This window comes from Panthera leo, chromosome D3 (assembly GCF_018350215.1).
Source record: "Panthera leo isolate Ple1 chromosome D3, P.leo_Ple1_pat1.1, whole genome shotgun sequence".
NCBI classification, from domain to species: Eukaryota; Metazoa; Chordata; class Mammalia; order Carnivora; family Felidae; genus Panthera; species Panthera leo.
In genome coordinates this window covers 46,065,904-46,078,698 of record NC_056690.1, presented here as the reverse complement: position 1 = coordinate 46,078,698, position 12,795 = coordinate 46,065,904, and the positions used below count along the sequence as shown (strand labels likewise).

The following is a 12,795-nucleotide window of genomic DNA, read 5'->3' as shown; positions in this document are numbered from 1 at the left end:
TGAGGAAAGGCTAGTTGGGCCCTTCATAGATTTTGTGAGGTGTTCCGTTACACCAAGCTGCCAACATCGTGGCCATCCGTCAGTAGAACGGGGCCTGTTTCATCAGTCCTAAGAAACATATCACCATTGGCACCATGTCAGGACATCCCAAGAAGTTGCAAAAGTAAAGAGAAATGAACAAACTTAACTTTGATTAAGAAGAAGGAAGGAGGGACACTTGGGTGGCTCAGTCAGTTGAGCATCTGACTCTTGATTTCAGCTCAGGTCATGATCCCAGGGTCATGATTAAGCCCCATGTCAGGCTCTGCACTGACCGTGGAGCCTGCTTAAGAGTTTCTCTGTCTCTCTCTGTCTCTCTGTCTCTGTCTCTCTCTCCGCCTCCGTCTGCCCCTCTCCCCCACTCACACTCTCTCTCTCTAAAATAAAAAAAAATTGGGGGTGGGGCACCTGGGTGGCTCAGTCAGTTGAGCAGCCAGCTTCGGCTCAGGTCATGATCTTGTCGTTTATGGGTTCCAGCCCCACGTCGGGCTCTGGGCTGACAGCTCAGAGCCTGGAGCCTGCTTCCATTCTGTGTCTTCCTCTCTCTCTGCCCCTCCCCTGCTCACACTCTATCTCTCTCTAAAATAAATAAACATTAGGGACCCCTGGGTGGCTCACTTGGTTGGGCGTCCAACTTCGGCTCAGGTCATGATCTTGCGGTTTGTGAGTTCGAGCCCTGCATCAGGCTCTGTGCTGACAGTTTGGAGCCTGGAGCCTGCTTCGGATTGTGTGTTTCCTTCTCTCTCTGCCCCTCCCCAACTTGTGCTCTCTCTCTATCAAAAATAAATAAATGCAAAAAAAAAATAAATATTAAAAAATTTAAAAAAATAATTAAATTAAACATTTAAATTTTAAAAAACTAAGGAAGGAAAAAAAAGGAAGAGAAAATGACAATAAAATTAAGAATGAAAGGGAAGGTAATTAAAATGGGCACCAATGAGAAAAAATAATATTTTTTCCAAATAGCAAAATGCTAATGAGTTGGAAAACCTAGATGAAACACATTTTTGGAAAAAGTGAAAATGACAAACTTGAATCAAGGAGAAGGAGAAAATTTGATTAGGACGTTGGCCGTTAAAGACCACCCCAACTAGAAGGTGCAGGTCCAAAGGTGTTCAAGTCAGAGTTAACATCCACAGTAAAGATCATCTTTATTCTTTATAGGAAAATAAGCAGGGAGGTTGATGAACTAACTTATGTGGTTGGTATAACCTTGTTTCCAAAACCAGATGGCTGCACTGTGAGCTAATAAAATATTAGGCCCACTTCAGGTATGACCATTGATGCAAAGGTCCTAAATATAATGTTAAATAAAACGAGAGGAGGGTAGGAGAGCAAGTGCCATTCATCATGCTCTGTGAGGTACCGGCCCCCGGGGCGCCTGGGTGGCTCAGTCGGTTAAGCGTCTGACTTCAGCTCAGCTCATGATCTTGTGGTTCGTGGGATCGAGCCCCGTGTCAATCGCGAGTGGGGGAGAGGTGCAGAGGGAGAGAGAGAGAGAGAGAGAATCCCACTGTCATCTAGCCCTGCTGACAGCACAGCCTGCTTGGGATTCTCGCTCTCTGCCCCTCCTGTGCTCTCTGTCTCGCATTCTCTCTCTGTCTCTCAAAAATAAATAAACTTGTAAAAAATTTTTTAAAAAGAAAAGAAAGATACATGCTCCCACCACCACCCCCAGCACTCTGACAGTCCTCTTTCCTCTGTTCCTCGGGTTCAGCTTTGCAAACTGTCTGGCTGACCTGGTCGCCGCTTCATTTTTGTTCCCAAAGACAACCCAGGTCTGTTTTGTTATCAGGGTTTTTGCTGCAAGTCAATAAAAGAAGCAAACAGAAAGAGACTCAAATGGGTAAATTACAAAGGTTCTAAAACTTCACAGAGTTTCTATACTGAAGGTCCCTGGTTTATGTTTCCAGACTTCTTTTTAAGATGGTAAATGAATGAGGATGAGGCTCCTTCAACATACTCCTTCCTTTGAACCACCTGCTTGCTGCCTTGTTCCCAGCTTGGACACCCAAAGAGGGCTCCAGGACAGTGGATGGGTCCCCTTGAGTGAGATGGTATTGCCCATGTCCCAGGGTGTCTAGCCTGAGTGACCCATCCCACAATGACCTGCTTCTTACTTCTCATTGCAAGAAAGTAAGTCCTCAGGCTGACCTTCCTAACAGAAGCTGTCTTGCATCTGAGAATACGGAATTCTAGGAAAATAACCATCTTTTCCTGAGCAGGCATTCCAAATGGTGACGAACTTGGGTCTTTGGTTCACATATACTCTGTGTGCTGTTTGGTGATACCGAGGGGGTGCGAGTTCTGTTACTGCCATTCCAAGACACTCTTCCGTAATTTCTAGCTCTGAAAGATGTGGGGGTAGCCTCTTCCCTCTCTTTTGGCTTCTAGACACTTGCAAATATTTGTTTTAAGTTTATTCATCTTTTTTTTAGAAATTTCTACAGCCTACGGGGGCTTGAACTCACGACCCCGAGATCAAGCATTGCATGGTCCTCTGACCGAGTCAGCCAGGTGCCCCTGCAAAGAGTTAGTTAATGATTTAATTGTTCCCTCCCCCAAGAAGTATCTGGTTTTGTAGAATGTGTATCACGGGCCAGCAAGACATGGCCATTAGGACAGGGGAGAGACGGTGCTGTGGGCAAAGGCAGGGTGATAGCCAAGTTTTTATCTGGAGGATCTGGGGACAGATGAATGAGCACAACTGGCTTTGGGGATTATTTCTTCACCTTGAGACAGGATGGAAATGAATATTCTCACCATGCCCCTGCCCTGGAGAGAGATGGGTGAGACGTTGGCTGCGTGCCTCCTCTTTTGAAGAGTTCGGAAGTTAAATGTCTCTTTGAAGATTCTCACCTCCCGAATAGACTAGGACTTGGCATTTTCCACACCAAATGCTTAGCTCAGAGGGAGCACTAAATACAGGGGCCTCACAAGTCATTTTGAACGATGACTTTGGAGAAGGTTACCGAAGTCCTGCTGCTCTGATGGCCTTTTGTTGAAATTATTTCCACAGGTTCTCACAGCTGGCTTGTCCATATTGCTGTTTGATATGATCCTGACGAGTGCAACAGTGGGATGGTAAGTCTTTTGCCTGGAGAGAGGAAGAGCAAATTTATTTGGGTTTCACCAGGATACTAATTTTTTTTCTCAAATGTTGGCAAAAGGGTGTTTGGAGTGTGTGTATATTTTTTAAGTTTGTATTTATTTATTTTGAGAGATAGAGCAGGGGAGGGACAGAGAGAGAGAGAGAGAGAGAGAGAGAGAGAATCCCAAGCAGGCTCCGCACTGTCAGCACAGACCCCAACATGGGGCTAGAACCCATGAACCACGAGATCGTGACCCGAGCTGAAATCAAGAGTCAGATGCTCAAACTGACTGAACCACCCCGGCCAGGCCGCCCTGGGGTATGTATTTTATTGACACATAAATATACGTCCAGAGGAGTACATATATCATGAATGTGCAACGTGATGAATTTTCACAACTGAATATACCAAACCCGTTGCAGTCAGCATCCAGTTCAAGAAACAGAACACCACCGTGCATCTTTCAGCCACTCATCCACACCAGTGTAAGCACTACCGGTGAACTACTAGTTTTATATGTATTATGTGATTTTACCAAGATTTTATAACTACTATGATTGGGTGAGGATTCAAAACCAGATCTGTGTGTATCCAAGGCCCCGTAGCCTTCATGTACTTCTGCACGACTGATTTGGCAAACACCAGGGATTTACCAGCAGTGTAGACAGTGTCTAGGTAACAGTGGGCCATAAGGGAGGTATAAGAGAAATTGGCCTGTATGTTCCTCTTCCCACCAATATGATCATCCATAAAGAGCTTCTAGATAATTCGACAGCAATACGAAAGGAGTGTTATCCAGGATAAGACAGCTCTATTTCTTGTTCAAGGGCTGACATGATGAACTAAGATTGGCCAGTGGAATGATCATAGGAAAAAGATCTCATTGTCTTGGGTTTTTTAATGCTATTAGCAATAATTCTATCAATTAGCTAAAAATATCTTTTGAGTGACTGCCGCATGTGAAGTAAGACATCCTTCAGCCTTCAAGGAGTACGGGGGAATGGAAATCATGAAGATAGTTTGTGGGATAAGATAGTCATAGTCTGAATGCACGGTGAATGTGAGGGCCGAAGGAAGGAGAGAGGACGGGCCAGCAGGCGGGCTATGCAACTGGCTTGAACTGGACCTTAGGCAGAACACAGAGGCCGAGCAAGGTGGTGGGTGGAAGAGGATTTGGGCCCTCTGGCCCCAGGAAAAACAAGGAAGGGTGGAGAGGCAGGGGGTGTCAACGGTGAGAGTTAGTGATTTGGAGCCAGAGCTGGGGCTGTGGGGCACAGAGCTAATCCTTCACGCCTTCCTCCTTCCTCTGCACCTGTCCTTCCAGGAAGGCATGACGCCCACAGTGGGCTGGTGACATCCAAAAACCCAACTGCCAAGATCTCCTGGTACATTCCCAGTGTCTCCTGACACTCTTCCCCCAATGTCTGTATCTTAACCTTCATAGTGATAGTCTAAATTCTTGGCGTATTTTTCTTTCTCACGAATAAGCCTTGGACAACCATAATCTGTACACGATTTCAGAACGGATTTAAAAAACCCAGGCATTGACCAGAGTGTGAGAAATAGGAGGGAGGTGGCTCTCCAGTGGGGAGGAAAGGCTGAGCCTAGATATTACAGCAGCAGTCTGGAAGAGGCCAGGTCTGCAGGCTGTTTCACATCCTGTGAACTTTATGGTATGCCCTGAGCAAAATGGAAAGAAAGGCTGTATGTTCCCAAATCAAGGAAACAGCATGTGTGATTATTGCAAAAGGAACCTTGACTTTGGAATTTCCTGATTTTTCAGAACTTGAGTTTAAGGATGGTGTGTTTTCAGCCTCAAAGAATTTTCCAACCACAAAGTGAACCACCAGAAGAGGAGTGTCAGACTCTAGTTCAGATTTCCTGTCTTTTGCACAGAGCCGGCCCGCGCTGTCCCCAGCGGAGCCTGGGTGACCAGCTCTCAGACCCTGGGCACGGGCAGGCCTGCTCTCTGACGTGTGGGAGCTTAGACTGATCAGAAGTCACAGAGGGCAGGGACTGCAGAACTGTTTTGTTTAGACCTCCCGTGTTTGCCCGTAGGGTCACTATTGCTTGTTTTTTGGCTTTCGGAGTTTAAATTCGATCACGTTTAGAAATCAGGTGATTTCCCCATAAAAGTCCAAATTTCCTGATTCTTTTGGAAATGTGGAACAAGTGCTACATTGAGCCTGTACGTCCCCACGGCGGCGGTTGCCGGACCAGGTAGAGGCTGCCTGTCACGTGGACGTGGGCTAAGTCAGCACGGCCTCCACGGCTCCAGGCTGGCTGAGGCCGGGGGGGTTCTGTCTCAGCTACATCCGAACACCCATTTGCTTTATACTCATTCATTTCACAAAAAGCGTGTGGTGGGCTCTGAGGCTATAGACTGTGCGTGACCCCAGCAAGGTCACCGTCTGGGAAATGAGTTCAGATGTCATTAGCCGCCTTCTTGGATGGGGAGCAGCTTAGCTGTACAAAACAGGTCATCATCTAAAGTAGGGTTTTCCTTCACCTCAGCACTGTTGATGTTCTGGGCTACAGTGAATAATTCTTTGCTGTAGGGAGCTGTGCTGTGCTTTGGAGGGTTTTTAGCTACAAACTGAGCCCCACCCCACCGGAGGCCAACGGCACCTCCTCAGATGTCTCCAGATACTGCCACATGTCCCTTTGGCAGCAAAATGACCCCAGTTGGGAATCACAGATCTAAATGTTTGTGGTGGTTAGTGGAGAAAACGCCATTCCAAATTTCAGCAAGATCTTAAGAACCTTGCTTACCCTCTAATTAGAGATTTGGTCAGCTCGTGTGTCAAGGCCTGGGCAGCCTCTCCCAACCTCTCTGTGCACAGCCCCGTCAGCACGTACCACACTAAGCACCGGGTGAGGGTTCACACCCCATCTACCTGCAATCGTGAGCTCCTGCGGAAGGGAAACCACATTTCACACACCTTTGTGTCTCCCTGCCTAGCCCTAAGGGCTTGCCGAATAAACGAGTGGCCAGCCTTCTAAATACTGTACCCCCAAAATTATAACCCTTGGGGCACCTGAGTGCCTCAGTTGGTTAAGTGTCTGACTCCTGATTTCGGCTCAGGTCATAATCTCATGGTTTGTGAGTTCCAGCCCTGCATTGGGCTTCATGCTTCATGCAGTGCAGAGAATGCTTGGGATTCTCTCTCTCTCCCCCTGGCCCTCTCTGCTCTTCCCCTGCTTGCTCTCTCTCTCTCTCAAAATAAATAAATAAACTTTAAAAATGTGTGTGTGTGTGTGTGTATATATATATATACATATATATATATATATGTATGTATATGTATATATATATATATATATATATATATATATATATGGAGGAAAATTATAAACCTAAGTACCAATGTTGGTCAAATTTTAAAGTCTTTAACTGTTTTTTTAATGTTTATTTTTGAGAGAGAGAGAGACAGAGAATGAGTGGGGGAGGGGCAGAGAGAGAGAGAGGGAGACACAGAATCAAAAGCAGGCTCCAGACTCTGAGGTGTCAGCACAGAGCCCGACACAGTGCTCGAACTCATGGACTGTGAGATCATGAACTAAGCCGAAGTCAGATGAGCCACTGAGCCACTGAGCCACTCAGGAGCCCCCTAAAGTCTTTTCTTAAAAGCAACTGATCTTGTCCAGCAAATTATCTTGTTTTTAATTATAAAAACAATCTATTGCAAACCCAGAATTTAAATGTCCAGATTAATATTTAATTATTCACCTTCAATTAACAGTTTTATTGTATATATTGATATGAATTCCCTTTATTCCAAAATTTCAGCAAAGAGGATTCAACACACACAAAAGAAAAAATGCTGAACTGTGAGCAGTGTCTCTGCTGAGTAGAATTAGTTGTGGGTGCCCTCTCTTTGCATCCTTTTTAGACACTCTTCTCTTTGCAATAGTTTCTCTTTGCAAAAGTACAAGGAGAGAAAATGACCAAAACACAACCTCTTTGTTTTGAGGATTCCATGACCACTTCTCTCCTTAGGCAGTCATTCATGTGGCCCACCAGTGATCATGGCTTACCAACATGCTTGATCTCAGCACAAGCCTCACTAATACCAACAGTCTTTAGAAAATGGTCTTATATCATCTTTGAGTAACAATGTCTTACGCCTTTAATTTTAGGACACTGCACAGAGACTGCCCAAGCCTCTTTGTAGGAAGAGTGAATTTAGGGGGTGAAGAAAGTACTCCCCCCAACACACCCCATAGTATAGCTAGGATCACAGTGACTGAAATTTACCAGTTTTCCATTTGAGTTAAAAAGGGTGCCTGGGTGGCTCAGTCGGTTAAGTGTCCCACTCTTGATCTCAGCTCAGGTGTTGACCTTAGGGTCGTGAGTTCAAGCCCCACATTGGGCTCTGCACTGACTGTGTGGAGCCTGCTTGGGATTCTCTCTCTCCCTTTCTGTCTGCCCCTCCCCTGTTCATGCTCTGTCTCTGTCTCTCAAAATGAAAAAAATCTTAAACATGAAAAAAATCTTAAAAAAAAAAAACCTTTTAAAAAATGTGAAAACTCTCTAAAATGCTAGGAAGGGACTTCTAAATTACTGTCACTCATTACTTCTCAACAGAGAGTAAGTTATCAGATTGTGAACTGTCACTCAGCAAGTCCCCAAGGGAATGGTACATTAGGCAGATCTCTAGGCACATTAGGAAAAGAGAAAAAACAAAAATAGTTTGGACTATAGGTGGGAAAAAGGGGAGCAAGGGTAAGAAATTCACCGTCATTCATTGAGAAAATATTTATTAGGTGCTGCATGAAGGGCTAGGCCTACAGATGGAAAAGGGTACAGTCCCTGCCCCCTATCAAGTGCAATCAGGAGGTGCTTGAATAAGCACAATAATGAATGTAAAATTGAGATAGGGAAAGACTGGAGGGCCGCTGAAAATAAAGCCCTGGGAGAGGACCTAGTGATGAGTATTTCTGGCCGGGTATGCTCTGCCATCTGGTATGGCAGAGCCTTCATTGCACGAAGTGTGTTCACTTCAGGAATGATGGGAATTACAAGATTTGCAAACAGTTTGGTCAAGCTCTGACTTAAATGGTTGTAATGCTATTAAGATTCCTGCACCCCGTGTCAGCTTCTCCTGCTGTTTAGAAGACAACGTCAAAGCTCACCTCCCTGGCTCTCTTAACAGTAAACTGAACCAAGGTTTGTTTCCTTCTGAGCATTCACTAAGCTGCTTTGGTGTTTCATGAAATAGCTAAACTGAACGGATGAAATGCAAGGTTATTACATTTCAGCATGGTTCTAAGGCCATGGGGGGAGGAGTGGCAACGAGCCAGCCCATACCCTGTTCTTCTCCCTGGTGACAAAGCAGGGTTCCTGGAAACCCATAGAAATGGCTGAGCCCCTAGTTACCTTTGCAGAAATAAGCCCCGCCCAAGCCCGAAGGCCCATGCAGCCTTTGTGTCAGGTCACGGTGACTCTGCACTTGCCCCAGTGTTTCAGAAGATGACGTGTGCATTCTTTAAGGGTCAGTCTGAGGAAGGGCTTCCCTCAGGAGGGAGGAACCATGTGCCCAGGGTCTTTGAGAAGTAAGATCCCCATCAACGCTTGCTTGGACCCCACGGCCAGAGTTGCTCAACAGTGAAACAGGCTTGCTTTGTGCAGCAGGACGTGCCTGCCCCTCAGGAGAAGTCTTCAAGCAGAGTCGGGACACCAGCTCTGAGGGCCAGTGAGGAAGGCATTCTGCTCTGGGAGGACAGTCAGCTAGTCAGTATATTTTATCGCTTGTGCATTATAGGCCAAATGTGGGGGTTGATGGCTTCCGGTATATCCTTTTCAGCCTCACGGACACTGCTGGATGTGACCGTCTCCTGGGGCACAGACAAGACCAGAGCTGAATAGCACGCACAGGGTCACGTGGCTAATAAATGCCTGAGCCACAATCGGAACTCGGTTTATTGTTTTAATAGTCTCACGCTTGCTCAGCTCATTCCTGTGCTAAATGGGGCAAATGGTACATTTACCATTATCTTTATGTCAGAGTCCCTCGCATGGGTGACATTTCTCACTGGGAATGTGATGTGCACAGCCTACCTGTGTTTCATATGTTTGGTGCCCCGGGCGAATGTTAGAAACATAAAGATGCCGGGGTGCCTGGGTGGCTCAGTTGCTTAAGCTCTGACTTTGGCTTAGGTCATGATCTCACGGTTCATGGGTTCAAGTGCCACGTCAGGCTCTGTGCTGACATCTCAGAACCTGGAGCCTGCTTTGGATTCTGTGTCTCCCTCGCTCTCTTCCCCTCCCCTGCTCACACTTTCTGTCTCTCAAAGATAAATAAAAATGTTTAAGAAAAAAAAAAGAAAGAAACATAAAGATGCCATAGTGTAAATGTGTGTGTGTCGTGGGTGGCCTTGTGGGGGATGTGGGAGAAGACTGGAAGGGCAGGTAGAACCGAAGGGCTGTTCGCTCCTCTGACCAAGAGCATTTCATCACCAGGGACCTCCTGTCATAATCTTTTGTGATGGCCCAGTCCAGTCCTCAGAAGTGCTTTTTGGGAAGAATTTTGGGATTCAGACCAGACGTCGATTGTCTACCAAGAAGTTTAAAATAGAAAATGTACAGAGACCTTTGGATGTATTCAGTTTTAGGCATGTTAAAATATTCAACTCCTCCTTCTCAGGGTCTGCAGTTTTCTCACCACCTTTTCATTTTCAAATCTCTGGCCACATTTCTTTCTGCTCTGGTGGGAGATTCATGATTCGCCTTTAGTATTTTCATCTCTGAGTGTTCTGTTAGTTTCAGTGAAATAACAGGCTTCAGAGACCGTCACCCCAGTGATGATCAGACTGGATACCTGCATGGGTTCATGTCATCAACCCTCTGTGTCCACTGCGGAATGGAGCATGTCACTTCACCGGGTCAGGATGAACAGGACACACAACCTTCTTCCTGGGGACAGGAGGCAGGGGAAGATCAAACCCCACTTTGCAGCCCACTCCCCTCCTGCCACACACCTGAGGTTTACTTGGGACGACCAGGCAGTTCCTGGGCCTGACCTGGCAGCAGGGCAGGCCTGGTGGGGGTTAGGGAATGAGGGATCCCTCGCCCTGATGCAGGTGAGCACCGGGCAGTCTGTGGGTCTACAGCCTCTAGACTCGAGGGACTAGAAAGCTGACCTCTTGCTGTTTTGTTTTGTTTTGTTTTTGCAGCCTCCTGCTTGGTGGACTCGGAGAGGCCTTGCTGGTTTTCTCGGAGCAGAAGGGCTCGTAAGGACAGGAAAAATAGACTCACAGGCTGCTGGCTGGAATGCAAGGCCCCTGGGCCTCAGAGGTCCCGCTCAAATGTGTTAGAAGGAAGAAAACAGGAACAACAAGGCCACCACTTCTCACTGCATCAAGAAGTCTCTGGGCTGTTGGAGAGAATTGACTGTGTTGTGTCTTCCTGCTCCGAGAGGCTCACTCAAGCCTTGCTGACCATGCTGGGCCCAGTGGGGCAGACCCAGACCCGGAACCCCCCATGTGGGGATGGGTCTGCTCACCTTGACTGATGTGCAAGCCTCCTTATTAAACACCCTTCGCCAAACATGACTCTACGGAGGCGGGCTCAAGGAATTTCGTTGCACTTTGTTTTATGTGTTTACATCTTTGGAGACTTTTCTGGGGACACCTTTCCCTTGCTGTCACGGGCTTGCCTGGAGCCCCCACTCACCCACTTAGGAGCACAGACAGAATTCCTCATGGAGGGCTTTCACGGGGGGCAGGGGCAGAGATGAGGGTCAAATGGGAGTTCTGAGTCAAGTAAGACATCAGCAAGGATGCTGTTACTCCAGAGAGAGTGCTAAAGCCTTTTTGGGGTTGTGTGTTGTGTTGCATTCTATACACTCTTGTTGTCCACTGTGAGGCTAACTTGCTCCTAAATGATCACCAGAGGGAATAGGGTTTATAACTGTTGATGCATGTGCTCCCTGGCCAGTGACACAAACATAGAACATACGTATACACAAAAGCACACGCATTTATATTCACATCCCTTAAAGCTTTTAATCCATTGAATTCCCTGGTGGCTCAGAGGAGATTTCATTCATATCGTTGAACACTGAAGTATATTTTTCAGGCCAGATTAAAAATTTGATTAAGACTCTAAATCTTCCTCTGTGGGAGTCCAAAGAAATGAACATGCATGAAATGGTAACTTGCTTCTGAACTCACAGTGAAGGTTTAAGAAAATAATGTCTGACTTCAAATATTTCTGCTCATGACAGGTTTTGAATGCCTGACTGCTCTGCCAGGTGTCGGGTCTGGTCATGTTGAGATGTAGAAGGTAGTGAAGTCCCAGTGAGCCCTCCCCAGGCAGGAAGCCAGGCTGGCACTGGTGGCCATGCACGCCATTCATGGAGAACCATCTTCGGCGTCTGGGAAATAAGCCTGTCCATGGAGAATAAGGTCAGCTTAGTCAGGGGCCATTCTTCCAACTTGTTGAAAAAATACACAGAAGATGAAACAAATAGGAATAGATTCGTATATTTGGAACTTGAGTACCTTAAATTCATTCCCTTGTCTTTTCCTGGTCTCTGTGTGTCATTTAAGGTAAAGATGTTCAGAGTGATGTTTACACAGATACAGTTTTGGTTTTTTTTAATGTTTATTTATTTTGAGAGTAAGAGAGAGCGTGCACAGCTGGGGAGGGACGGAGAGAGAGCGAGACAGAGAATCCCAAGCAGGCTCTGCACTGCCAGCCAAAGGCTGACTCGGGGCTCAGTCCCACAACCATGAGATCATGATATGAGCGGAAATCAAAGAGTTGGAAGCTTAACCAACTGGGCCACCCAGGTTCCCCTACACACATATAGTTTCAGTTTGCTGTATGTCCTTCATCTATATAAATTTTACAGAGGCTGAAGATCAAATAGAAAACCGGGTTTAGAATTGCCCTTGTTCTTTTGCTCCCACAAAACTCTTTCTGTACAACTGAGAGAGTTCTCCTTTTGTGGAAAGTGGCATCTGTCCAAATGTCATCTGAAGCCTGTCTTTCCAAGTGCCATTCAAGCAAATTGAGGTTCCTAAGTCAGGAAAGAACCATGCACAGGTAGGTAATGGGCCCATCTCCTGTTTCTAGGAGACCTGTTCTTAAAAGAATCTCTACTAAGGACTTTTTTATTTTTGTTTGTTTGAATTTTTTTGATGGCATTCCAGAGTCCCATTGTTTTTATTTTTTAATTTCTTAATCTGAGTAGAGTTGATACACATGTTAATTAGTTTTAGGTGTACGACTTAGTGATTTGACAAGTTTACACATTATACTATGCTCACCACGAGTGTACCATCTGTCCTATTACATCTCTATTAGGATATTATTGACTATGTTCCTTATACTGTGCTTTTTATTCCCAGGCCTTACTCATTCCATAATCCAAAGCCTGTACCTCCCTCTCCCCTTCAACTGTTATGCTCCCCCTGACCCCCCAATCCCTTTGGCAACTCATCTGTTCCTTCTCTGTTTTTATAGTTCCGATTCTCCTTTTTGTTTTTTTATTCATTTTTTAAAATTCTAAGTGAAGTCATATGGTATTTGTCTTTCTCAGTCTGATTTGTGCCACTTAGCCCAATACCTTCTAGGTCCATCCATGTTGTTTCATGTGGCTTGATCTCGTCCTTTTTTATGGCCGTGTAATACTCCACTGTGTATATATACCACATA

The 12,795-nt window shown here is 45.8% G+C and overlaps 1 protein-coding gene across 5 annotated transcripts in view; it reads left to right on the top strand.

The window, feature by feature from the left end:
- TMEM241 (transmembrane protein 241) overlaps nt 1-11,792 on the top strand; it is a 114,938-nt gene extending 103,146 nt beyond the window's left edge. For 3 of the 5 annotated variants that reach the window (XM_042910383.1, XM_042910387.1, XM_042910388.1), the window contains 2 exons: nt 3,059-3,123; nt 10,308-11,792. In XM_042910383.1, the coding sequence (XP_042766317.1) occupies nt 3,059-3,123; nt 10,308-10,368 (126 nt within the window). In that variant the 3' untranslated portion in view covers nt 10,369-11,792. Of the gene's footprint in view, nt 1-3,058; nt 3,124-9,594; nt 10,075-10,307 lie in introns of those variants that run through there. The other 2 variants (XR_006195200.1, XM_042910385.1) reach the window with 2 other exon arrangements.
- Nucleotides 11,793-12,795: the final 1,003 nt, after the last annotated feature.